General features: G+C 47.7%; 1 protein-coding gene and 1 long non-coding RNA gene across 3 annotated transcripts in view; one reads left to right on the forward strand and one right to left on the reverse strand.

The window, feature by feature from the left end:
* Positions 1-13,668, reverse strand: part of GNAS (GNAS complex locus) — a 58,012-nt gene extending 44,344 nt beyond the window's left edge. The window contains exon 1 of one of the 2 annotated variants that reach the window (XM_017891189.1): positions 11,311-13,668. In XM_017891189.1, the coding sequence (XP_017746678.1) occupies positions 11,311-13,390 (2,080 nt within the window). In that variant the 5' untranslated portion in view covers positions 13,391-13,668. The remainder of the gene's footprint in view (positions 1-11,310) is intronic. The other variant, XM_017891190.1, reaches the window with a different exon arrangement.
* A 2,138-nt stretch (positions 13,669-15,806) lies between these two features.
* The window catches only part of LOC108541627 (uncharacterized), a 30,120-nt gene continuing 21,163 nt past the window's right edge, over positions 15,807-24,763 (forward strand). Inside the window, exon 1 of the long non-coding RNA XR_001888999.1 lies at positions 15,807-16,167. This is a non-coding gene — a long non-coding RNA (uncharacterized LOC108541627). The remainder of the gene's footprint in view (positions 16,168-24,763) is intronic.

Below are 24,763 nucleotides of genomic sequence, written 5' to 3' on the forward strand. Positions count from 1 at the left end.
AAAGACCAGTTGCTAAAGGTTATAGGTTACCTCCATCCAGTAGGCTGGTTCCCTATGGGCCTGGGACTAGGCAGACTCAGCAACTGGGGCCCACACACTGCTTGCTGGTGGGTACACATTATCAGTTAAAGACTCTGCTGCTGTTTTGGGGAACACATAAAGTGAGGCTCCTGCCACCCTAGAGCTGATACATTGTCAGCAGCCATCTGACAGATGGGTCCTTCATGTCTTGGCATCCTTCTCTACCATGCAGAGTGAATTAATTGAGTGTGCACCAGTCAGAGAGAGAGTTCCTAGCCTGCTACAGGAAAAGGCATCCTGAAGAACCCCTGAGTGGAAGATGTGATCATTTCAGGGTAAAGGCTATTTAAGCACTGATTTAGCCTAGCTATGGGACTGACTTGGTTAATCAAAGTCCACTCATTGTTTACTTCCCTGAAATAATTTCCTTTTCTATTCTAGTTAGGGTCATCTGGGTCACTTTCTTCTCTGAGATTTCTAGAAATTACTTCTGCAGGGTTGGATGCAGTGGCTCATGCCTGTAATCCCAGCTACTAGGGAGGCTGAGGCAGGAGAGTTGCTTGAACTCAGGAGGCAGAGATTGCAGTCATCCGAGATCATGCCATTGCACTTCTGCCTGGGCAACAAGAGTGAAACTCCATCTCAAAAAAAAAAAAGTAACTGCAGTGGACAAACTTTTCTCTGGAAAAAAAATGTATTTTATATTATATGTAATATATATGATATATATGACATATCACATGTATGATATATATGTAATCATATATACTCATGTATATATGATATATATTATATATATGATATAATATGTAATCATATAATATATAATCAACCTCCTTAGTGAAGAATCCTAGAAATTACCCAAGGCAATTATATATATTATATATCTATATATAATCATATAATATATAATCATATATGTGATATATATATTTATATATATACATTTTTTGAGATGGAGTTTTGTTCTTGTTGCCCAGACTGGAGTGCAATGGTGCCATCTCGGCTCACTGCAACCTCTGCCTCCCGAGTTCAAGCAGTTCTCCTGCCTCAGCCTCCCGAGTAGCTGGGATTATAGGCGCCCGCCACCACGCCCAGCTAATTTTTTGTATTCTTAGTAGAGATGAGGTTTCACCATGTTGGCCAGGCTGGTCTTGAACTCTTGACCTCAGGTGATCTGCCCACGTTGGCCTCCCAAAGTGCTAGGATTACAGGCATGAGCCACTGCACCTGGCCCCGATATATATATTTTTAAGATACGCAAATTACAGTATGTATGATCTTGAACTTTCTCCAGAATTTGAAACTGATGATGTTAGGGCAGTAGTTATCAATGAGGGGTGACATTTTGCAATGACTAGAAACAGTTTTGGTTGTGAGAGAGAGAGAGAGAGAGAGAGAGTGTGTGTGTGTGTGTGTGTCTGGTAGGTAGTGGTCAGGGATGCTGCTACACATCCCACAGTGCAGAGGACAGCCCCCCCATGACAAAATGTCAATGAAGCCACTTGGAGGACCCCTCTGTTAGACTGAGCCCCCGAAAATGCTTCTAAAATCCTGGCATATAGCTAACTAGGAGAATTCACAGCATAAAAGTAAAAAGCTGGTCTGGCTAAAGCTTTGGGGCCTATTTGAGTCTAAGCTCTGTCCTGAGGTAGGGGGTGGCAGTAAAAGTCAAAGGGACCCTTCTTCGCCTTTGCTGGCCCTGGCCATCGCTCTCACTTTCACATAGACATGCCACCTGTTTTCTGCCTTATACTGTCTCACCATCTAGTGGTCACCTGAAATATCAATTCACCTTCACCATCTTTGGGCCCTTCTAGAGCCAGTCATTTAAAAATTCCCATGTTGGGGCCAGTGGGCAAAAGGAACCCCTGAATGACATCAACGATTTAATTAATAAGTTAGTTCAGCATCTTGAAGGCCTAGCAGAGCCACAGAAAGAGCAGCTATAAGGAATTAGGATGGACATTTCCTAAGATTTCAAAAGCCCATGAAGGCCAAAAAAAATCAAGGGACTGATTATAAATAAGGCCTGTCTTCTGAAAAGAGAAACCCACAGGGCTTTCTACTTAAGTCCCCCAGACACAGATGTTACATAACCATAGATTTTAAAAACGGTATCTATTTAAAAGGATGTGTTCAAGTGGTCTCAGTAATGTAAGTGCCTATATACTTCCTAAATAACACTATCTATTCTTGACAGGTTTCCTGTTTTCTTTTTTTTTTTCAGTTGGACCACCAGCTACTACAACTCTAGAAAAGTGGAAGCACAGATATATGGGTCCCAGAGCCCTGCAGGAGCTGGAATGGATACTTGCTAAAACACGGGACATGAGATTCTCTTTTGTTGGGAAGGGTGCTATCGTGGCCCTTCTTGGGTTCTGGACTGTCTTACAGTGTCTGACTTTGGTTTCTGTGGATCATGATAAGCATTACTCTTTTCTTCCCCTTCAAATATCCCACAGCTTCAAACTTACCTGAATGCAGGTTCCCTGTAAAAATACCATCATGTAATTTGCACGTTAGCAATCAGTTTGATGAACGGCAAAATTGTTCAAATGGGAAAGAGGAGAGAGATAGTGTGGTCTTTTGATGGAAGGGGAGAGGCAAGAGCCAGATAAATCAGAAGAGAGAGGCTCTTGCACCCCAAGCCTTAATTTCCTTGTAAGAATTGATGCTCACTCAGTGGTGACACTGAGCATGTGAAAGCTCAACTGTGACACTCCTTAGAAAGTAGTACAGGGATTTTTTTCCTTCCCATTATCAACTCATTAAAGGAAGTTAAAAGTACTTACTCTGTCCCACACACAGTGTGTGTGTGACAATGTCGGAAACATTGACTGACTCATAATAAATTTGAGATTGGATAACAATTTATACTACCTTTATACCTCTCTCCTCGCCCCAAATTGAATCATTAAAAAACATTTAGTAAGATCGAATGTGCAGTTCTGTGGGCAGAACTCCACAAGTCAAAATATTCCTGAATTTAAATACTCCTGAGGTTTAACAAATTACTCTGCAATGCAATTTGGGATTTTACTCTAAGGAAGTACAACAGAGGCACACTCCCTTAATTTCCATTGCTCCGTCACAGATCAGTTGCCTAACATTCTTCCCTTAGCGTAGCTCCCAGTTGTTGTATGTAGAAAAGCACTCCACTGATTCTAACTTGAAAGGTGTGTGCCTCATGTGTGCTCAGAGAGCATGTGACAATCGACATAATGAAAAATCAAACATTGTTTTGTTGTGTTGCTCCCTACCTCTTTCTTGGAGGTCTCTTCATCTTCAATTCCCATGGGCTGGCCTGGTTCACCATCTGGCTGTTGGAAAGGAAACTAAACACATTTTCTTTTCTTCTTTTCTTTTCTTTTTTTGATGTGTAATAACCGTAGAACAATCCAAGCTCAGGTCCTTGAGCTCAGCCTCGGTATTGAGTTGATTTGTAGTTAGGAGCTAATCAAAACAGAAGGGGGAGCTGGATAGGCAGGGGAGACAGGTGACACTTTTACAGGATAAGTCAAAAAGTACGTTATCTCATCTCTCTCTGGCACATCATTCACCTGAGAGTGACTTCACACAATTATAAATGTGGCAAGGTGGCATTCATCTACTGCTTGGATTAATCTTTATTTACAGAATGTAAACAAAGAATGTACTCTGACAGGTAGAGACAGAAAGACAGAATGAGATGGCCGGCACTTTTAGAACTTACACGTTAATAGTCTAATGGGAAATGCAAAAAACAGAAAAACAAACAAAAACCCAGCAACAACACAGGGCTTTCTGCTTAAATCCCCCGGACAGGGATGTTACATAGCCATAGATTTTTAAAAAGGTATCTATTTAAAAGAAAGCTAACCAAACCCCAAACCTCACTTGGAGCAGGGGAAAAAAAATCTAGGAGGAAAAGTAAATTTCTAAAATTAAAAGTTGAGGCTTGGTATGGTGGCTCACACCTGTAATCTCAGCACTTTGGGAGGCCAAGGCGGGTAGATCACCTGAGGTCAGGAGTTCAAGACCAGCCTGGCCAACGTGGTGAAATCCCATCTCTACTAAAAAATACAAAAGTTAGCTGGGCATGGTGGCAGGCACCTGTAATCCCAGCTACTGGGGAGGCTGAGACAGGAGAATCACTTGAACCCAGGAGGCGGAGGTTGCAGTGCACCAAGATCATGCCACTGTATTCCAACTTGGGCGACAGAGTGGGACCATGTCTCAAAAAACAAAAAACAACAACAAAAAAACCCCAAGAAACCCAAAACATTTTTGGGGTACTGATATGTGCCAAGCACTGGGTTGAGCATGTTACCCTTTAAAAAAGACTCTAGATTTCTCAAATGTAACTTTGCTTCTAGTAGCTGGCCCTCTTTTGGGGGGAATTAAGAAAAAAAGTCCAGGTGCGGTGGCTCACACCTGTAATCCCAGCACTTTGGAAAGCCGAGGCTGGCAGATAACCTAAGGTCAGGAGTTTGAGACCAGCCTGACAAACACAGTGAAACCCTGTCTAAACCCTGTCTCTACTAAAAATACAAAATTAGTGGGGTGTGGTGGCACATGCCTGTAATCCCAGCTACTCGGGAGGCTGAGGCAAGAGAATTGCTTGAAGCCGGGAGGCGGAGGTTGCAGTGAGCCAACATGGCGCCATTGCACTCCAGCCTGGGCAACAAGAGCAAAACTCCATCTCAAACAAAAAAAAAAAAAAGAGGATATAGCCTCTTTTTGAAATACCTCTCCTCTCCTTTGTTCAGGGGCTTCTTTCCCCCTGAGACCTCCATGGCCAATTTGTATTCGTGCCTTCCTTCCGGTCTCTAAATTGCGTAAAGGCCACTTAGGACTTGCAGACTCTTCAGCAGAACTCCCAAAGAGAGGCTCAGGTCCATTCTCTTCTTCCTTCCTAAAGAGAACATGATCTTATGCTTAGGGTGACCACAGGCCAGAACACGAATCTGATGGGAAAAAAAGCTCCATTCAGTCTAATTTAATGAAATCTGTGAAGGTGTGTGTTAGGGCCAGAGTCTCCTAGTCCCTATTCTAAGGGGTCAGAGATGGTCAATCAGGCTGACCAATACTCTTAGTTCCCTCCAATGATTTGTTTTAATTGATGGTGGGGACCTTGTGACATCAATTGGCCCTGTTCCTTCTCTCTTGAAAATTGCTACTCGTCCTGAGAAATTTGATTTTTAAATGGGCAAATGGCATGAGTGGGTTTGAGAGGAACCTCACATTTGCTACTGTAGGTAAAAGAAACCAAGAAGTGTAGAAACGAATTGTTGTTCACTACTGATGTGTCTCCTGAGAGTTACTTTATTTAGAGGCATTTGAAGAGCCACACTTCTGCTGGGGGTTGGGAGTAAGTTTTATTTGGAGGAAAAATTAACTCTAAAAAGAAGAAGGAGCATGGCTGGCATTGGGAATTTCAAATCTAGGTTACCTTCTCTAAAAATAAATTTATTTTTTGCTTAATACTAACCTTCCTGGCCAGGCGCAGTGGCTCATGCCTGTAATCCCAGCACTTTGGGAGGCAAAGGTGGGCCAATCACCTGAGGTCAGGATTTCCAGACCAGCCTGGCCAACACGGTGAAACCCCGTCTATACTAAAAATACAAAAAATTATCCACGTGTGGTGGCGCATGTCTGTAATCCCAGCTATTCGAGAGGCTGAGGCAGGAGAATAGCTTGAACCTGGGAGGCAGAAGTTGCAGTGAGCCAAGATAGTGCCACTGCACTCCAGCCTGGGTGACAGAGTGAGACTCCATCTTAACAACAACAACAACAACTAACTTTCCTGCATAAAAGTCCAAGGTGATTTCTAAGACCATACACTGACTCTTGCTAAATGGAAATTAGCCTGGACTAGAGGTAAGACATAAAAAAAAAAAAAATCACTAGGAAGAATATGGAGCAGAGTTATTTTAATAAGATCATGAGATCCAGACCAGGATTCTAAACATTCTAACACTATACTTACAATAGAGCTATGCAGAAAAGTAACTGCATTTTATTATTATAATGATTAATTATTACTTAGTGGAAACCTAAATAAGAAGAAAAGCTTTAGACCCTGCTAAAAAACAAACAAAAAACAAAACAAAACAAAATTTCAAGAAAACCTGCATAAAAAACAAACAAACAAAAAAAACTGCATTAAAAAAAAAAAGGAAACAGTGGCCCAACAAGCTAAGGCTGCAATGTTGCAGTGCTGGCAGATGAGTTAAAGCAAATGTGGAATGAACTATCACCATAGCAATGACAACCATCTCAGAAATGGGGGAGCTCACGTTTCATGTACACTTAATGGACATTTATAAGCAGGGATCTGTGAGTTTGGCTATAATTCAGAAAGTAGCAGACTACTCGACACGTGTCCTTTGGCAAGGGATTTTAAGAGCACATAGTATACTTAAAATAATCATGCTTTACATTTAAATAATGCTTTATAGCTTACCATCACATTTCTGGTAAGCATTATCTTATCTGAATTTGAAATTTGAGATCCTTTACCTACTTAGCAGTCTTTGAGTAAAAGTGCCTGAAGGCTGGGCACGATGCCTTGCGCCTGTAATCCCAAAACTTTGGGAGGCTGAGGCGGGTGGATCACAAGGTCAGGAGTTTGAGACCAGCCTGACCAACATGGTGAAACCCCGTCTCTACAAAAAAATACAAAAATTAGCCAGGTGTGGTGGCGGGCGCCTGTAATCCCAGCTACTCAGAGGCTGAGGCAGGAGAATCATTTGAACCTAGGAGGCAGAGGTTGCAGTGAGCCAGAATCATGACATTGCACTCCAGCCTGGACAACAGAGCGAGACTCCTACTCAAAAAAAAAAAAAAAAAAAAAAAAAAAAAAAAAAGAAAATGCCCGATAATATTAATTTCTGAGCTTTTGCGTTTATTTGCCTATGAAATGGGGCCCTAATCAAAGTTATTGCCCAGGACTGCTTTCAAGAGACAAATATAACTAGATGAAAGGCCTTTAAAAGTAAAAGGTGCAGGCGCGGTGGCTCACCCCTGAATCCCAGCACCTTGGGCGAGGCTGGGTGGATCACTTGAGGTCAGGAGTTCGGAGACTAGCTTGACCAACATGGCTAAAACCCCATCGGTCTACTAAAAATACAAACAATTAGCCAGCAATGGGGCTCCACATCGCTTGCTAATCCCAGCTACTCTGTTGAGACTGAGGCCAGGTGAATCGCTTGAACCTGGAGCAGAGGTTGCACGTGAGCAGAAATCCTGCCATTGCACTCCAGCCTGGGCGAACAGAGCCCGAAGACTTGTTTCAAACCAAACAAAAATGTTATCAGAATGCTGTTATTATGTTATTATTATATTATTATTAGCATTACTGGGGGTACTAATAATACTGAGAACAGTGAGATTTTCCTTTTCAAGTTAGGGAGGATACATACAGAAAGGCGGGATGCACCCCCAATCTTTTTGCCTTACAACCAGTTTTTCCAATGCGTAAAATAATGTGGGGTAAATTTTTAAACATTAACTACCTATATGGGAAATTTTTTTTTTTTGAGGAAAAATCTATAAGGAATTAAAACCAACGGTTAGAATTTTCAGCTTTTGAGAAGCATGAAATCTTACTAGGAGACTGAGAAGAGAAAATAATAAACTATCTGGACTCCAAAATTTTGTGCCTGATAGGCTATTCGTTCCCACCACACCAAAAGCTCAGTGGAGCATTTAGAATACAGGAAAATGGCTGTGATGTTTTAAAAAAAAAAAAAGAGAGAGAGAGAGAGACAGAGGAAAACTAAAAATAAAAAGGCTCTACTGCAAAGTATGGGATACAATGCATCACTGTTGACTTGGTGCATAAATAAAGTAAATCATACAATTAATTTGTGATTCGCTGTATAAATTAAAAGCATCATAGGCAGAAGTAACCTGTTCTTATATTATAGCATTTGCCTACACAATTTTAATAAATGTGGCAGATACTAAGAAACTCTGATCTTATTAGCCCCCTTCAGTTCTTAAACACAGGAGGAAATCACACCTAATATGAAGTCTTAAAAATGTTTCAGCACCAAAATTTATTTTAAAATGTAACAGAAACATGGAAATGGTCTATGCGGGATAGGTTGAGCAAGAAGAAAAGGGCTTCTTAAAAAGAACTCTTTTAAATATTATTAGAATTTTAATCGTATTATTGATTTCTATCTTTCTCTCTCTCTCTCTCTCTCTTTTATTTCTTAAGATTCCCTGTAATGAGATTAAATAGTCCAGGCAATACAAACAGAAAGGATAACCACATAAACATTTTTCAAGCAACAGATGAATCTGCATGTCACAAATTAGCAACCATATCAAAAGACAGCCATTTGATCTACATTTTCAGTGGTAGGGATGTATAGATGGATGTCTTGTTTTATATGTTGGGACTAGAAAGTTAGTAAAAAGTCTTGTCCTACATGTGAGTAAGTCCTCATCCTTCCTCCTCTCCCTGTCCCCAATCAATAATTCAGGTCCAGAAGAGGTACGTCACCTCTGCAAAAGGAAGCCTGGTCAAAAACTGTAGCCTGCTTTGACAAACTGCAGTGGTACAGTTTCAGCTAGCAGCTAACACTGGCTATCATATTTCAGGCTTATGCTAGACATGGCCCATGGTTTACCAGCCCATCTTCTGGACTATGCTGCATCCAAAGGTGTTTGGCCACCAGCACCCAAGAACAAAGCCAGGACAAGGTGCAAGGTAACCCTAGCAAATATGCCTTTTGTTAAAGTTAATTTTTACTCCTGGTGACAAAATAAGGGGAGACAAAGGGAACTTCTAATATTCTTAAGACTGGTCCCAAACATGGACAGTTTGCTGCAGGATTGATGGCTGCACAATCTATGGTATAAGTCTCCAGTCCTGATGTAAGTGGACTGTGTCTCCTCCACCCCCACCCACAGGAAGAATAGAAGACTCGGATCATGGCAAAGCATTCCTTAGTGGAGATCTGCTAGGAAAGCTTCATTTCACAAAGGAGGCAACTGAGGCCCTGCATGTAAGGCACATTACCAGTTTGACAATTAGGGGTCAGGTGCACACTGTCACTTGGGTCTCCTGTCTGTACCCATTTGTGTCCTCCTACCCCAAATTTACAGGTTTGCTTCCCAGGATATATACAGAAAGGGGATGACCCCCAATTCTTTTTGCTTACAACCAGTCTTCCATGGTAAATAATGTGGGTAAATTTTAAACACTAATCTGAGCTGTGCTTGGAATATTGAAATGGGTCTGTTATGGCGAAATCAGATGTCTGCAGAGAAACTAGTGCATTGTCATTTAATGTTTGGTAGCTTTAGTCTAGCTGAGACATTTGAAATTTAAAACAACTACCATATTATATGTTTTTGGGTAAATGATAATGTTATGATCTACCTGGATGGGCATACACAAAATGATCCTCACATCTAAAATTGTGATTTGTGAGAGCCACATCACAGTAGCATAGTTATATGCCAGTAATGCCATTAATAAAAAACCGTCACAAGTTCTAACACATTTAACAAATGTAGCGCAGTCTTAAAAACTGTGATCTTGAAATCCCTTGAAAGGTCTTAGAGAATAAAATGTAAAAATTAAGCTTGTGAAGTTCGTTTGAAAGTTTTCATTTAAACCACATATTAAGACCATTGCTAATTGCTGATTTGATTAAATGTGGCAAAAATAGTTAATGCCCCAGATTTAAGTTAAGAAGTCTTGGGGGGCTGGGGGGTGGGGAACTGGGAATGGCCACGGAAAGACTGGGAAATACAGGAGAGCGTCTTGCTGTGGGTTGCGGAGGGGGATCCTGGAGAGAGGAGGGCACCAAGAGGTGGGGAAATGTGAGCAGAGGAGGGGAGGAAGGTAGAAAGGCCACCAGAATACCCTCCTGATGAGAATATCATGATTTTTAACTTCTGTAATCAAAAGACCTTTATATATTTTTTGTATACAGAGCCAATTTGCAGAAGACCTTACCTTTGACAAGCCTCTTTGCCCCCAGCTAAAGCTGCTTGAAAAAATTCACATGCAAACATTTACGTGTTTCACAAGTCATATTCACAGTTTTGCCATACTTTGTCCACACACTTCAAATACACTCAGCGCATTTTTTGAAAATTTTTATTTTAGTTGCATTTCAAACACAAAGGTGACATTCCACTCCCAACACATACCCCCATCTTTTTAAACCAAGCCCCTCCTACTGTACTCTTTGTAAAAATGATTGGCTTACCTCAGGCTCTTTGCTAGGAAAAAAAATTATTTCATATTTTTTAAACACAGCCACGCCCACCCCTTGGAACCAGCCCCACGTGGTTTGGGATTCAGACTTGCCTACAGCAGGTTGTTTCTCCTTTCCCCCATCCCCCGACCAGGAGAGCTGAGTGTGTGCAGAATACCGAACTGATGTGTGCAGCCCCGGGCGCCCCAGATACCTGTGTGTCTGGTTTTTCAACTGTAAAGGCGGGAGGGTTTGGCGAACGAATGAGAAGTGAGGAAACGCTTAGCGCAAAAGGAAAAAGAGAGAAAGACATACAGGAACAAGGTTACGGAGGCCGGCAAAAGCGATCCCCGCTCCCCAGGCCAGGTGCTCCGCTTATTTCCCGGGAGGCCCCGCCACCTTCCCCGCGCTTACTCCGCACGGCTCACCGCAGAGCTCCCGGGCGCAGGTACCACCAGAGTGTGCGAACACTGAAAGTTTTTTGCCCGCGCCATGGCGCAAACCACAAGACAGCCCGTTCCCAAGTACAAGTACACAGTCGCCGGGTAATTTGGGGGTGCCGGGATAGGAACGGGAGACACTTGAGCGTATCATGCACAGGCGAACACAGAATATGGACACCAACACACACCAACGACAAGCTGTCTGAGTCCAAGCAGCCGTGCCAGGCGAGGCGGGGGCGCGCCTTTCCCAACGACCCCAGCCCACCATGGACCCCACCAGCCTAGCCAGGGGAGCCCTGGGGCCCCTCCCCGGCAGTTCCTGGCTCACCTGAAGCCCCTGCCTGTCCAGCTTACGGTTGCTGGCGCTGGCCTGTCCAGCCGGAAACGACCCTCAGTGTCGCTCGGCACCACTTTTCTCCCTGGAGGGCATATACTTCGGCCACCCGAATCCACCCAAGATCCCCTCCCGCTCCCAGGGCATAGTTAGGGTCCCTCCCTGGAACTTTCTAGCAAGCTCTTCCCGCCTTTGGCTGGATCCCCTCCTCCCACTGCCGAGCCCCGAGCCCCACCAGGCAGCCCTGCCACCCCCTACCCAGTTCCCCGGCGGCCCTGCTGCCCGCAGGCAGAGTCCGCCGCATTACCTAGAAGCAGCAGGCGGTGCGTACACATGTAGCCCATCTTTTCGTCCTGGAGTTGTTTGTCGATGAGCTTGCTGCGTTTCTTCTCTGCGCGCTTCTGGGCCCGCTTCTCCAGGGCTTCTTTGCGCATCTGTCTGCGCTTCTCTGCCAGGGGTACCTTCTTGACCTTGGGGGAGCGCGAGACTTTGGGCTGGGGACTCTCAGATCGACCGAAGCAGCCCCCGAAGGCTTGCATGAGAAAGTTGCGGAGTAAGTTGCGCCTGGGCTTTCGGCGGCGGCGATTTCGCCGATGCTGAAACCAGCGGATGCATCCGAAGGTCCCATCGTCGGACTCGTCTCCGCTGGAGTCATCGTCGCTGCTGGCCGCCCCTTCATCGTAGTAACCGCGGCGGCTGCGCTCGGACTTGCCCCGCCAAGCAGACGCGCGAGTAGGCCGCGGAGTAGGCGGATCGGCAGCCTGGATCTCGGGGCTGGGGGGTCTAAGGAGATGGAGCTTGCGTCTGGCCCCGGAGGCAGGGGCTGCAGAGGCCGCCCGGGCGGCTTGGGCTGCCCGGGTGGCAGAAGCGGCTGGGGCAGTGGGAGCCCCGGCGTCAGGCGCAGCTGGGGCGACATGGGCTGCCCGGGTCTCAGCAGCCGCAGGGGCGGCGGGAACCTCAGGGGCTGCCCCGGCATCTGGATCGGCTGGGGCGTCAGGGGCTGCCCCGGCGTCTGGATCGGCCGGGGCGTCAGGGGCAGCCCCGGAGTCGGGATCCGCCGGGGCGTCAGGGGCCGCCCCGGAGTCGGGATCGGCCGGGGCGGCAGGGGCTGCCCCGGAGTCGGGATCTTCTGGGGCTGCCCCAGAGTCGGGATCTTCTGGGGCTGCCCTGGAGTCGGGATCTGCTGGGGCTGCACGGGCTGCCCCGGTGGCGGTATCCGCTGAGGCTGCCCCGGCGGCAGGGGATCCGTACCCCGGAGAGGGGACTTTTCCTCCCTCCGCGGCATCAGCGGCTGTGCTTCCTTCCATCTCTGCTGCTTCCTCCTCAACTGGGGGTCTCTCTGCTCGCTCTCTCTTATCTGGGGCTCCGGAGACCTTGATGGGCGGGCCGTCAAGCGCGATTGGGGGGCTGTCCATGTTGACGGGAGCGTCGTCGACCCCAGCGGGGGCGCTGCCCATCTCGAGTGGGGGTCCGGAGATCTCCATCGGGGGGCTACTGCCCGTGAAGTTAGGAGGAGGTCTGACAGCCTCTCGGGATGGGCTGCCGATGGCGCCTGGGACCCAGAGGGGAGGCGCGTTCGCGGCGGGAGTGAGGCGGACCGCACTCGAGGCCGCGACTGCCGCGAACTGGCCGCCGCCGTCAACTTGTGCGATAACTCGGGAAAGCCCCGGGGGTGGGCTGTCGTCCCCAAATCCTTCTCCGTCAAGCTCAAATGGCATAGTCTCTTCAGGGGGAGGGCTGTAGCCTCCTCTGGAGCCAGTCTTTGCAGGCCTGAGGGCTTGGGGCTCCTCGGGAGGAGCTCCGGGGACCCCTGCAGCACCTGGGCCTCCTGGAGCAAGGTCTGGGACCTGTAAGAGAGGTTGACTGCAGCCTCTCTTGGCAGGCTGGTCAAACTCAAAGGGCATAGCTTCTTCTGGTGGAGGGCTGTATCCTCCCAGGCCTGGTCTGGCACCACTGAAGGCTCCAGGTTCCATGAATGCTGGGCCGAAGGCCTCAAGGCCTGCATGGGCCCCACTGGGGGATCCAGGCTGCTCCAGTGTAGGCCAGAAGCCTCCCAAGCTGGACTGTTCCACCTCGAAGGGCATTGCTTCCTCAGGAGGTGGGCTGTAGCTTCCATTGGCTCCAGCTTCCCTGAATGCCAGGTTGAGGACCTGAAAGTTGGGCCTGGAGACCTCTGGGGGTCCACAGGCCTCGCTGTCATTCTTGATGGGGATGGGCTCGTTGTGAGGCGGTTCGGTCTCCATCTCTTCGGCTGGGCTAGGCCCAGCACCGGGGGCAGCTGCCCCTGGGGCCTCCAAAGATGGTTGATCGGGTTGTTCCCCGATTTCAGGGGGGATATCGCGTTGTCCTGACATATTATTGCCGTCGAGGCAGTTGCGCATGCCCATAACACGGTGGCGGCCTCTCAAAATAAGTTTGGGGCTCCGTAAGACGGAGCACCCAACCGAACTAGGGTGAAAAAATTATTATTATTATTAAATCAAAGTACCAGCTGGAAAGTTCACCAGCCTCACTTTCCAACCCTTGTGAGGTTGGGGGGTTCAAGGCCTGGAACCCTAGACCGAGGCTGAAGCAACTCAATTGTTGCTGGTGGAGTCTTGGCTCCTTTCTGGCCACTTTTTATCCCCTCAGTATGCCCCCCAGCCCCTCTTCCTTCGTCTGTCCTTATGCCCCCCTCTCTCTTTCTTTTTCCTCCAGGCCAGTCCCGCCTGCTTGGATCTGACGAGCGTGCCGATTCGGTCCGAAAATCGCCAGTAGCGCTCTCTCTCTGCCACCAGAGGACGCCGGTTCCAGTGCCGAGCTGGCTCCAGCTCCAGGATCCTGCTCCTGGCGCCAGCGACCCGGGACTTTGGGTAAGGGGGCTGACGAGCGCAGGCCTCGCAGGGACGTTTTGGCTCCTTCCACTCCTCTCCCTGACTGATTTGGAATCTTTCTCCTCGCTTCTCCCCTGGCCAGAGAAAGCTCTCCTGCGTTGCAGAACACGTGACGCAAGACGTGGGCCTCGGGACGCTGGAGTACAGGAGCTGAAACCCTCCCTCCCCAACCCAACCGACTCCTCGGGGGAGGGGGGACTGAAGAAGGGTTTCATCACCCCAGGATACCCCTGAAACCCTGAGTCATAGCCCCCAGCCTCCAGGCAGCCCCGGATCTCAAGCCCCCAGTCCAGAGCGCAAGGCTTTTGGTGCCTGGGAAGGGGCGCAGGCACACGTGGGGATGCGACAGGTGGTCGTGAGACCACCAGAGAAGCAGAGAGAGACGAGGGAGAGGGGATGCCGAGTATGCGAGCACACAATTTGTTTTTTAAATGCCTTGGATGTACTTTTTGCTGCTTTTGTTTGTCGCTTGCTGAGGTTGGCTCCGGTAAAGCACTTTAACAGCCCCCACACTCATCATACTCTAGGGGTCTCCGCAGTGGTCCACAGCGGCGCAAGCAGGGCGCTCCCTTGTTTATGTGGATGGTGACGCAGGGGAATAAGAAGGTCTCGGGTGCGTACCACCAAGAGCAAAGCCCCCTAGGCAGTAGCTGCGGTGGCACCGATGGAGGGGTGGGGAGCGTGCTGCGCAGAGGGGGACCCCACAAAGCGGTCTCAGAGTTTCGCAGGTCCTGCTGTTTTAGGGAAGGGTTAAAGGGGATTTTGGTTGGCGTTTATGGCTGGTTTAGGGTGATTTCGAGAGTAGACAACGCTGTGGGCACTGAGCCCACAGATAAACACCATGCCGCGCGGCAACCGCAGCTGAGGTGCGCTGCTCGCTGCTTCCGGCGCCGGCCGCAGCGCCGGTCAGTCCGCTCCTTTAGCCCCACTACAGCCTGTCTCCAGCACCCTTCCAGGCCCTCTCCTCTCGCTATGGGTATCTTAGGGTAGTCGCTTTAGTTTTCCACTGCTAGAGCCTACTGAGGCGGCACTGAGCCCGCCAACCGGCCACAAACCCAGCGGTTGCCCTCGCAGCTGCACTCCCACTACCATGCTGCGGTGGGCTCAGAGCTAGCCAAAAGTAAATACCCAAACCACCTGGTGACCTTGGTGTGTGCACATGCTATGCTCTGGTCTGGGGTCTGCTGAGGGATTTGAGCCCGGGAGAAAAGCTGCTGTTAGGGGGTCACGTAAAACCCGGCAGGTGCGCATCAGGTCGGTCTCATCAATAAGATAGATTGGCGAGCCACGTCTAGGCACAGAGCAGCTGGGCAGGAGGCAGGGGGTCTGGGCTATGTTTGATGCAGTGTGTTGGTTCGACCTGACCTGACAGAGTCCTGTGAGACGCGAGAGGCTCGGTGAGTGTTTACACAGGGCCGTGTGTGCTGCAGCAAGCAGGGCGCACAGCGGCCGCCGCTGTATGCGAGCTGCAGGCGGGCGAATCACTGCACGGTGCGATACCGCCTAGTCTAATGCATCCCTCTTAGAGCCAGGGTACCACAGGCACCGCGCATCCTTGCCCCCCTGCGTCCACCATCCACGTGGCCAGGCAGCAGGGAAAGAGGCGAATACAGCAGGACCCCGGTAAACGTGTGGGATCCCCCAAAGATATGTCGCTTTAGCTCTATGGGTCTACACACTTCCAGCTGTCAACACTGAACTTTGGTTCAAACTTTGGCCAACTAACTCCACACAAAATGGCTTAGCCACTTGGGCATCCACTGAACGGCCGCTCAACTGGGTCCCAGCACCAACTCACTCCCCTAAGACCCCAGTGCTGGGTCAGCCATTGGGCTGGGGTCATGCCAATCATAGCTGCCTGGCGAATGAGCAGGGGGCGTCAGACCGGAAACCGGATATGGGTGGGAGGTCCAATAGGGGGCGCCGCGTTGGAACGCCCGAAGAGGTTGTGCTGCTGGGGTCGTTGGAAGTCGTTGGGGGACGGGTGTATGGCGGCTAGGCCTGGAAGACCTCGAGGACCGCTAGCGCCGTGGGGTCACCCTTCCTCATGCCACAGGTTGCCAAGCCTCGGGGGAGAGGTGGGGTCCCAGGGGCCAACCCTTGGGTGTATTGATGGCGGCAGGCTAACCTAGCCAACGGGGTGCCGCTGCTGGGAGAGGCGAGGAGCAAGAAGATTTCCAGGGCTGGGAGGTAGAGGGCCGGGACTACGAGGAGAGGGCTTACTGCGAGGAGCAGCCCAGGATGGCTAAGGAGTTGAGGCCCCAGGGATGCTGAGCCTGCACAAGTGGAAGGTCAGTAGACACTGGGGTTGGAGCCCCAGGGAGAATGCGATGGGTGCTCCGAAGGGGTGGTTTGCTCTCGTCAGGCCTCACGCTCACCTCCAAAGCACCATTTCTCGAGGAACGGGTTCAGGGTCTCTGTTGGACACCCTCATGGGTCTGTGGGACCCCTTTGTTCATTCTTTCTGGTGTCATGATTCTTTGCCAGGGGAGCACATGCATCGAGGTGATTTTAAAAAGTTAGGCAAATACCAATTCCTCATCCTAGGGAGTAGAGCAGCATAAAAATGAAAGAAAAGACCTCCACTTGGGGGGACCTTGAAAGTCTTGGTGGAGAAAATGGCTTTTTATATGGGCCTCCAAGGAAGGATAGACGCCTTGGCTATGAATAGAAGGTGGTAGTGGGGGATGGGAGACGGTTTGCCCACCACGAACAAAGGAAATAATGGTAAGAAACATGGGGCGTGGCTGGGTAAACACAACTGGCCACCTTGGGTGGCTCTTCGGGAGCAGGGGGAGAAAAGTCAGGAGAAATTAGATAGAATCTCTCTGAGGATGGCATGGAGTATGAGGGCAAGCACTTTGAGGCTATTTTGGCAGGAAACAGAAAGGATGTTGAAAGTTTTTTGTTCTGCAAGTGAGGATTTGAGCCTACTTTTAGGAAAGGCAGAAGCAGCACGGAGGATGATCCTGATGGAGAGAGAACAAAGGAAAGGGGTTATGCACAAAGGAGATGTTTAAAGGAGAGACCTAGCACGGTGAAGGAAGCAGGAATGCTGAAGGATGACACTCAAGAGGGGTCCCAAAGAATCCTCCTGGAGCACCTCTTATTGCTAGAAAGATACAAAAAATGGAGGAGCCAAAGTGTGGCACCCAGATGGATGAAACACTGGGAGTTGGACAGGGAAGTCAGTGGGAGGGACTGGCAAGGTGGCAGTGCTGATTTGGTTTTAGACATGGCAGAGTTAAAGGAACTTTGAGCAGCTGGGATAGAGATTTTTGCAGGGAAATCTGAAATTTAGGGAGGGAAGGTCTGAAATTTAGAAAAAGATGAAGATCACACATTCAAATTGGCAATCGTCCTTACAAAGATGAATTTATGGAGTCAGAGAAAACTCTTTAGGGGAGAAATACATTTGGTAACAGAATCTTGAACAATTGGCGCACTGGATAGGAAAAAGGGATACAGTCCAGGAGTGAGCAGGGAGGACTCAGAAGGGAGAGATGGGAGCACACCAGAGGAAGGGGTTTCAGAACCACTCATTACATTTTATCTAGATTTGGTGTTTTAGCCTCTGCACTAGTGGTATTTGGGGCCAGGCAATTCTTTGTTGTGGTGACTGCCCTGTGCATTGTAGGATGTTGAGCAGCATCCCTAGCCTCTACCCACTAGATGCCAGTAGCATCCCCTTAGTTTTAACAACCAAAAATGTCTCCAGACTTTGCCAAATGTCCTCTGGGGGGCAAAATCTCCCCCAGTTGAAAATCACCACTATAAGCTGAGAACGGACCCTTAGATTTGAATAGGAATTGCCTTAATCTAAAGGTAAATTAAGACCAGGAAGGATAAATCCCAGTATTTAACCCTGATATTCCCCCATTTTCCCACTCTTGTTATTTCTCTGTAGTGACTGGCTACCAGTCTCTGAAAAACCTAAGTCCTATAGGTGAGTGGAGCTAAGAGCTGAAACATCAGTAGTGGGGTCCGGGACCGCAGGGGTGTGGCCAGATGTTCGAGGAGTTGACCCACCTGTGGCACCTGAAAAGCCACAGGGACCTGAGGAATCCGGTATAGTAAGAGCTGGGGGTGATCAGCTAGTGGGTTTACTGGGGTCCACCTTGACTGGCCTGATTGGTTGGCTTGTCTGGTGATCCTCCTGAGGGCTGATAATTTTGCTAACTCAAGATAGAAACGTGGCCTTGATCTGGATGGAGATGGCCAGTGCTGGATGTTAGTGGGCAGCGTCATCTGGGGCCTAACCTTGCCAGGGACATTTTTAGGATCTGCCATTATAATTGTGTAATAGCAAAGTACCTTAAACATAGCTTTCCAATGCTGGATGGATTGCCATCATGGGAGAAGATGAATATGTGATAGGACTGAGGAAGGAAAGTCAATTAATGTGTTTATGCAGCTAAGGAAGAGGAAGTCAGGAGAGGCTGATGCCTGAAAAAAAGGCTGAGTTGGGATGGATAGAAGCTGTATGCCAGGGTCCTGACCCCTGTCCTGAGGGGCTGTGTGCTGGAGTGCAGGGCTGCAGTGAGATGATGTGTCAAGTTTGGGAGGACAGGATTGGCTGTCAAAACCCAGGGATGGGTTACTTGAAAATTGTGTATACTTGGCTACTTAAAAATAATAGCCTCTGCACTTGATGTACTAAGAAAGGGATGGGAAAAATTTCTCATGCTTCCATTAAACTCTGCATTTCTGAGGAAAGCCAAATGGCCCAGGAGCCACAGGTGGCAAACAGTGGCTTTTTGAAAATATGGAACCCCAAATGGAAAGAATGTATGTATTTCTTTACCGTTGACTCTCTGAACAGCACCATTACAGCCCCATTCCTTGGTAGCCCCAGGTGATGCCCTGGGCTTCCCAAACTTAGTCTCTCACCTCTCTATTGACGCTTTCATGGCACATGTATTCAACAAGTGATTGTGTTTCTACTTACATTCTGGGATTCTTACTCATTACCAAAAGCACAAGGCATATCTCAAGTTTTGGTAGCTACCTGTCAGCTTTCTGGGTTTATCCCTGTAGGCAACAAAGATAAAGCAAAGTAGAGAGAGGGAGGGGAGGTGAGCGAAAGGGAAGGGAACAGGAACCATGAACAACAGTATTTTTTTTTGGTAGTCATTTTCCTTTTGGTCTGTAGCTTTGCAGGGAGGTGGGTGGTGAAGTTTGCAGAAGCGCCTTCTCTATAGCCCATTCATGTCATTAGTTGTGAGTGAGTTTCTTTCAACTGAGAAAAAAGTAAAAGCAGAAAGAGAAGGTAGAAAAGAATTTAGGCAACTATGATGTTTCTCAGCCTCCCAGTGACAAATGTTTTCTGAGTGCTGACTGAGTAGTAATAGACTTTGAAGCTGTACAATTCATTACTTTTCAATCAAGACTTGCTGCTGCCATCCTTTTCCCTTCAGCCTCTTCTCTGCCCGCCTTGGCCGGTGGAGGCAGCAGCATACAGCTGTCTGCAGAGGGGTCTGTGTGGCCAGGCTGTTTGAAGCAAATGCCAGCTAAAGGAAAAAGGCCTCAAATGGATGAGGCAAGATACCAGGTTAGAGGCAGATACAAGGCTGATATTAGAGGTAGTGGAAATAGTCTTTATGAAAATACTTGATATGCTCAGATTAAAAAGCCTGCATCATGAATTTAGACCCCTTCACTCAGCTAATTAGCTGTAGCTCAGCAACCTTCTCAAAAGGTACACCAAATTCTGTTTGAGCCAAGGCATGCCACTGTCCTCTCACCACCTGTGCTTCAACAGTGGGTCCAGACGTTTTTTCTGTGGTTGCCTGAGCTGGGCTGTGGATTCCTTCTCCAGACTAGCTGATGATGCAGCAAAGAATTTCAGGGGAGAAGAGGCCATTCCAAAAAAGATGAACAGCACCATGGGAAAGAAACTAAGAGAGAGGCAAAAGTAGGGGTTGGACAAGGGGAAAGAGGGAATCCCGGAAGGTAAATTTGGCTTTAGTGGAAGCTCTGCTTAAAATTTCTGCAATTTGCCGGGCGCGGTGGCTCAAGCCTGTAATCCCAGCACTTTGGGAGGCCGAGGCGGGCGGATCACGAGGTCAGGAGATCAAGACCATCCTGGCTAACACGGTGAAACCCCGTCTCTACTAAAACTACAAAAAACTAGCCGGGCGAGGTAGCGGCGCCTGTAGTCCCAGCTACCCGGGAGGCTGAGGCAGGAGAATGGCGTGAACCCGGGAGGCGGAGCTTGCAGTGAGCTGAGATCCGGCCACAGCACTCCAGCCCGGGTGACAGAGCGAGACTCCGTCTCAAAAAAAAAAAAAAAAAAAAAAAAAAAATTTCTGCAATTCATGGTGGAAATTCCAGCCACCCTGGGGGCTTCTGGGCATCATTGTTTAAGGGGAATGGTATATTTCACCTTCTCGAACAACCTCAATTACCCAGAGCAAATTTTCCTAATGAAATCTAGTTGAGACAGCGACATAAGCCAGGACACTCAGAAACCAGCTCTCACATGGGGTTGGGGGGAGAAGAAACATGGTCTTCTGCTGGCTGCCAGTCTTTGGCGTGTGCCCCTTGGACCCCTCAAGTTTGAGAGTGGGGACCTTGAAGACCAACCTTGCTGTGAACCAAAACCCAAGGCTCTAGACGGCTAGATTTCTAGGTGTTAAATCTTTCTCTTTGAGCGTAGCAATTGAAGTACTTGTGTGAAAACTCCACACCTGTGAAATTGGAATTTTTGGACCAGGTCTGTAAGAAACTCTCAGGGGAAGGCCGGGCCCGGTGGCTCACGCCTGTAATCCCAGCACTTTGGGAGACGGAGACGGGCGGATCACGAGATTGGGAGATCGAGACCATCCTGGCTAACACGGTGAAATACCGTCTCTACTAAAAATACAAAAAACTAGCCCAGCGTGGTGGCGGGCGCCTGTAGCTCCAGCTACTCAGGAGGCTGAGGCAGGAGAATGGCGTGAACCCGGGAGGCAGAGCTTGCCGTGAGCCGAGATCGCGCCACTGCACCCCAGCCTGGGCGACAGAGCGAGACTCTGTCTCAAAAAGAAAGAAAGAAAGAAAAGAAACTCTCAGGGGGACAGTGATGTTAACGGTGTCGCATCTGTGAGCCTCATTAGTAGCCCTCCAATGCCATATCTGGCTTTTAAAAATGCCCTTCCTAATGCTGAGCTAAAGTCTGTCCCTTGGTACACTTTGTTCTAACCCCCTCAGCCACCAGATACTTGAAGCTGCCCTCAACCTTTCTCTCTTCAAGACTCTCTTTATTCCTTCAAACAACTTTATAACCCCCAAATTTCCTGGCTTTGTGACCCGCTTCCCCATTTCTAAATCTTCTTTTCTGCTCCTTCCCAGGGGTTGTCTTGTCTGCCCACATCTTCCTTTTTTCTGTGATCCCTCAAATTCTTCTTTTCCTTTTGTCTTCCTTAAATCTCTCCCCACTTTACGGCCACCACCTACCCTCTGTCCGTGCAGCCTGGGTTTATGTTGGCCTTTCTCACAGTCATGCGCCCTGCTAATTTGTAACATACTTACCCTAAAATCAACCCACAAAATAAACACACAGGCTATGCCCAGTGGGAGCTGGGAAGGCAGCCTCCCCATTTCTACCCGGGAATAGTTGCAGAGTCCTGCCTCTGCTGGCTGAGCATTGTCAACAGGTGATGGTGGCCCTGCATTGCAGGCTCTTGGCCTTGGAAGAACTAAGTCACTAGGCTGCTTATTCTGGCTTCTCTGCCCTGTGAATTAATGGCCACTAGTGCTTGGACCAGAGTAGCTATTGGAGGCGTTTGGAAAAACTCATGAGATTTTTAAACAAGGGAAAAAAACAAATACCAGTAAAAAATTTACCTCCCCACCACGTACGGCCTTTTGATATGTAAGAAAGAAATTATAAAACAAAAATGGGTGCTAAATCACTTAATTTGACAGAATCAGATTTCTGTTGTTGTTGTTTGTTTTTGAAATATTTGCTTTGTTTATCTCGTGCATCTGTGATGGAGGCAAAATTGGTTTTGGGGGATGCGGTGTGCAAAAAAGTCTTAGTTGTGACAAGGCCCTGCAGTACATAAACAGATAATGGGGTATAGCTATATGTCCGTGGTATTAAAATGTCATGGGGAGGGGCAAATAAGGAATATATGTCTGAAGAAGCTAAGAGGGAAGTGATCATGAAAAAAACAAAGGTTGAGAAAACTGTAGCTTCTATCCCATTTTTTTTTTTTTTCAGGTCTAACTTAACCAGAACGCTTAAAACTGTTACCAAAAATCTTTCAACAACACTTGTGGTCACTTAACCAATGTTCCCGTCAGTCTGCCGTCTCCCACAGTGGTTAGCCTCTCCAAGCCGCAGTACTAGGTCAGTACTTGCAGCCATGCTGCCTGCTCCTGCTCTGAAAAGCTTGTTCTTAGACACCAAGGTCAGGGAGAGAAGGTGGGGAACATACGCACACATAAAACACACACTCAATATGACTCTCAGGATGGCTAAATTTTTCCAGTGTAGGGAAAGGACAAGTGGAATTCTGCATTCTCTAAACTGCTTTTTTAGACCATTTTGCAACCAACTGTAAAGCAGATTTGACAAAATTTACATGAAACCAACACAAAACAGATTTCTTCATAGCTGGTGCTTTTTTTGCTTTTTGGGTTTTGGTTTTTTTTTTTTTTTTTTTTTGAGACAGAATCTCACACTGTAGACCGGGCTGGAGTGCAATGGCGTAATCTCTAGCTGGTGCTTTCTATTTGATCAACTTTTGAAGTTTTTTTGGAGTTCCATTAGGGTTAAAATCACTAGTATAGAGTCAAATTGGACAACCCCAGCCTTCTTAAACTAATCAATCTAGACATTTGGAGCAGAAAGGGATAAATAGGATCATCTCATTCAGCGACCTCATTTTAGAAGAAACTGAGGCAGAGGTGTAGGGTCTGACCTAAGGCCACTTGACAAGACCATGGCTAGAAGCAACCTGGGCTGCTAGCCCCAGGCATTTTGTCTTAGATCCCACTGCTCCAGTTTGGGACATGGTTACAGGAAATAGAGTCATTAGTGTCAAAACCCCCCAACAGAACAAGAAATTCCATCTCTCATTGTTGAACATGGGGATTAAAGATGTCATTTGAGCATCTCATCCCTCTGCTGGGCGATTTTTTAGAGAAGAGCAGTGCTTGAGCCAGCACATGACGTCACTGGCCTGGAGGCTTAATTTTATTTTAGTGATTTGGTTTTTGTGAATAGATCACCTTCCAGTTAAGAGACATGCTTTACTAACACCATGGATTCTGCTCAGTTTCCTCTCAACAGCTTCCCTCTTCTTGAAGAGCAGTATAATAATAACTGATAATTGAGGTAAATCCATGTCGATTATTTAAAAAGCAAAAAACCTCATTCTTACCAACACTGAAGTTTCAGCTTTCTTCCTCCTTAACCTACACAGCTGCAGAAAATGAAGGCTGAAGAGTCAAAGGCTGTAAGCAGCTGCAGAGTGAGAAAGGCTTGCAGTGCGTTAAAGAAACATCTCAAAACAATCCCAAACTGTAACATTTCTAATGCTTGAATTCTGATGAACATAAAGAGTTCTGTTTGCAAAACTTTAAACCTACATCAGGTTGACCCCACACAATGTTGGAACATTGCAGCATAATTTCCCAGCTCAAATAAGTTCAATTACAAGAGCACCTTTGGGTCGTCCTCCCCTCCCCCCAAAAAGCAAATTTCCATTAAGCAAATGATTAATGTAGTAAAGGAAATAACTTCAATATTGAGGGCATATCATCATGTTTAACTAGCTTTATTCTCCTGCTCCTCCTCCTCCCTCACCCTCCATTTGAAATATTAAAACTGGCTGGTAATTCACCTATGTGGTTAATGGTAAGATCTGCTTTTTCTTGAGAGCATATCCTCACCCCACAGACCTTACCTATGTAAAAGGGGCAAGTGGGCCTATTCAAATGCTAACCCCAGTTGAGCTGGGTAGACAAAGGGCCAGCTGGGAGACTAGTGAGTTGGGAATGCTTGGGGAACTTGCTAGAAATGGCTCTGGAAAAGGAAGGCAGCTGAATACCAGTTTCTCGGGCAGAAAGAAGGTTTGCTAAGTCTATGTAGCAAAATCCTGTCTTCTCAGGGAGGGTCATGCGTGCTCTCCTGGGGGGTTGGTATATCTCTGTTACTTTGTATGGTCTGCAGTGGCTTTTCCACCCTTGAATCAGGGTGTAGAGAGGGAAGCTGGGGGAGGGGAATTGAGCGGGGGAGAGTGTGTGCCGGTAGGTAACAGGTTTTCACAATTGGGCTGTAATGCAGATGGCGAGGCAGTTTGTGGAAGGCTGTCTGAAAGACAGTGTGTGTTCCTAGATTGGCCCTCCTTGCTGCATGTGAACATGGTACGTTGCTTACAGTTCAGGAAACCTCCCTGTGTTAGGCTTCTGTTTAAAAAACAGCAAGATGGGTGTGAGGTGTGGGCTCGACACGGAGGGCTTTTAAAAAACTTGTTTATTCATCCTGCAACAAGGCTACACGCTCATTTCTCTAATGAATAAACCTAGCTCTGTGGGAAAACAGGTCTCCCAGACTACCCAGTCTGAAGATAGCGCCCACACTTGAAAGGCACACCAAAAAATTCAACACAACCCCTGGTTTCTCCTGCTTGTCCCTAGAGACCTTTTGCTTGCTGAACTCAGGCTGAGACATTACCAGAGGAAAAACTGAACACTTAATGTCACAGAAAGCAACACACCATCATTGTTTACATTAAGTAGGAATTTCGATTTATGGGCAAGCCAAAAGCAGGGCATGCCTAGTCCTTCTGCAGCCTCCAAACTTCCGAGACTAACAATGCTGCCGCAGAAAACCACTTGCAAATAAACTGGCTTCTTCGTATTTATTACGGAAGACCACAAAGGCATCTAACCACA

The sequence above is a fragment of the Rhinopithecus bieti genome, unplaced genomic scaffold (genome assembly GCF_001698545.2).
Source record: "Rhinopithecus bieti isolate Rb0 unplaced genomic scaffold, ASM169854v2 scaffold_20477, whole genome shotgun sequence".
Lineage (NCBI taxonomy): Eukaryota > Metazoa > Chordata > Mammalia > Primates > Cercopithecidae > Rhinopithecus > Rhinopithecus bieti.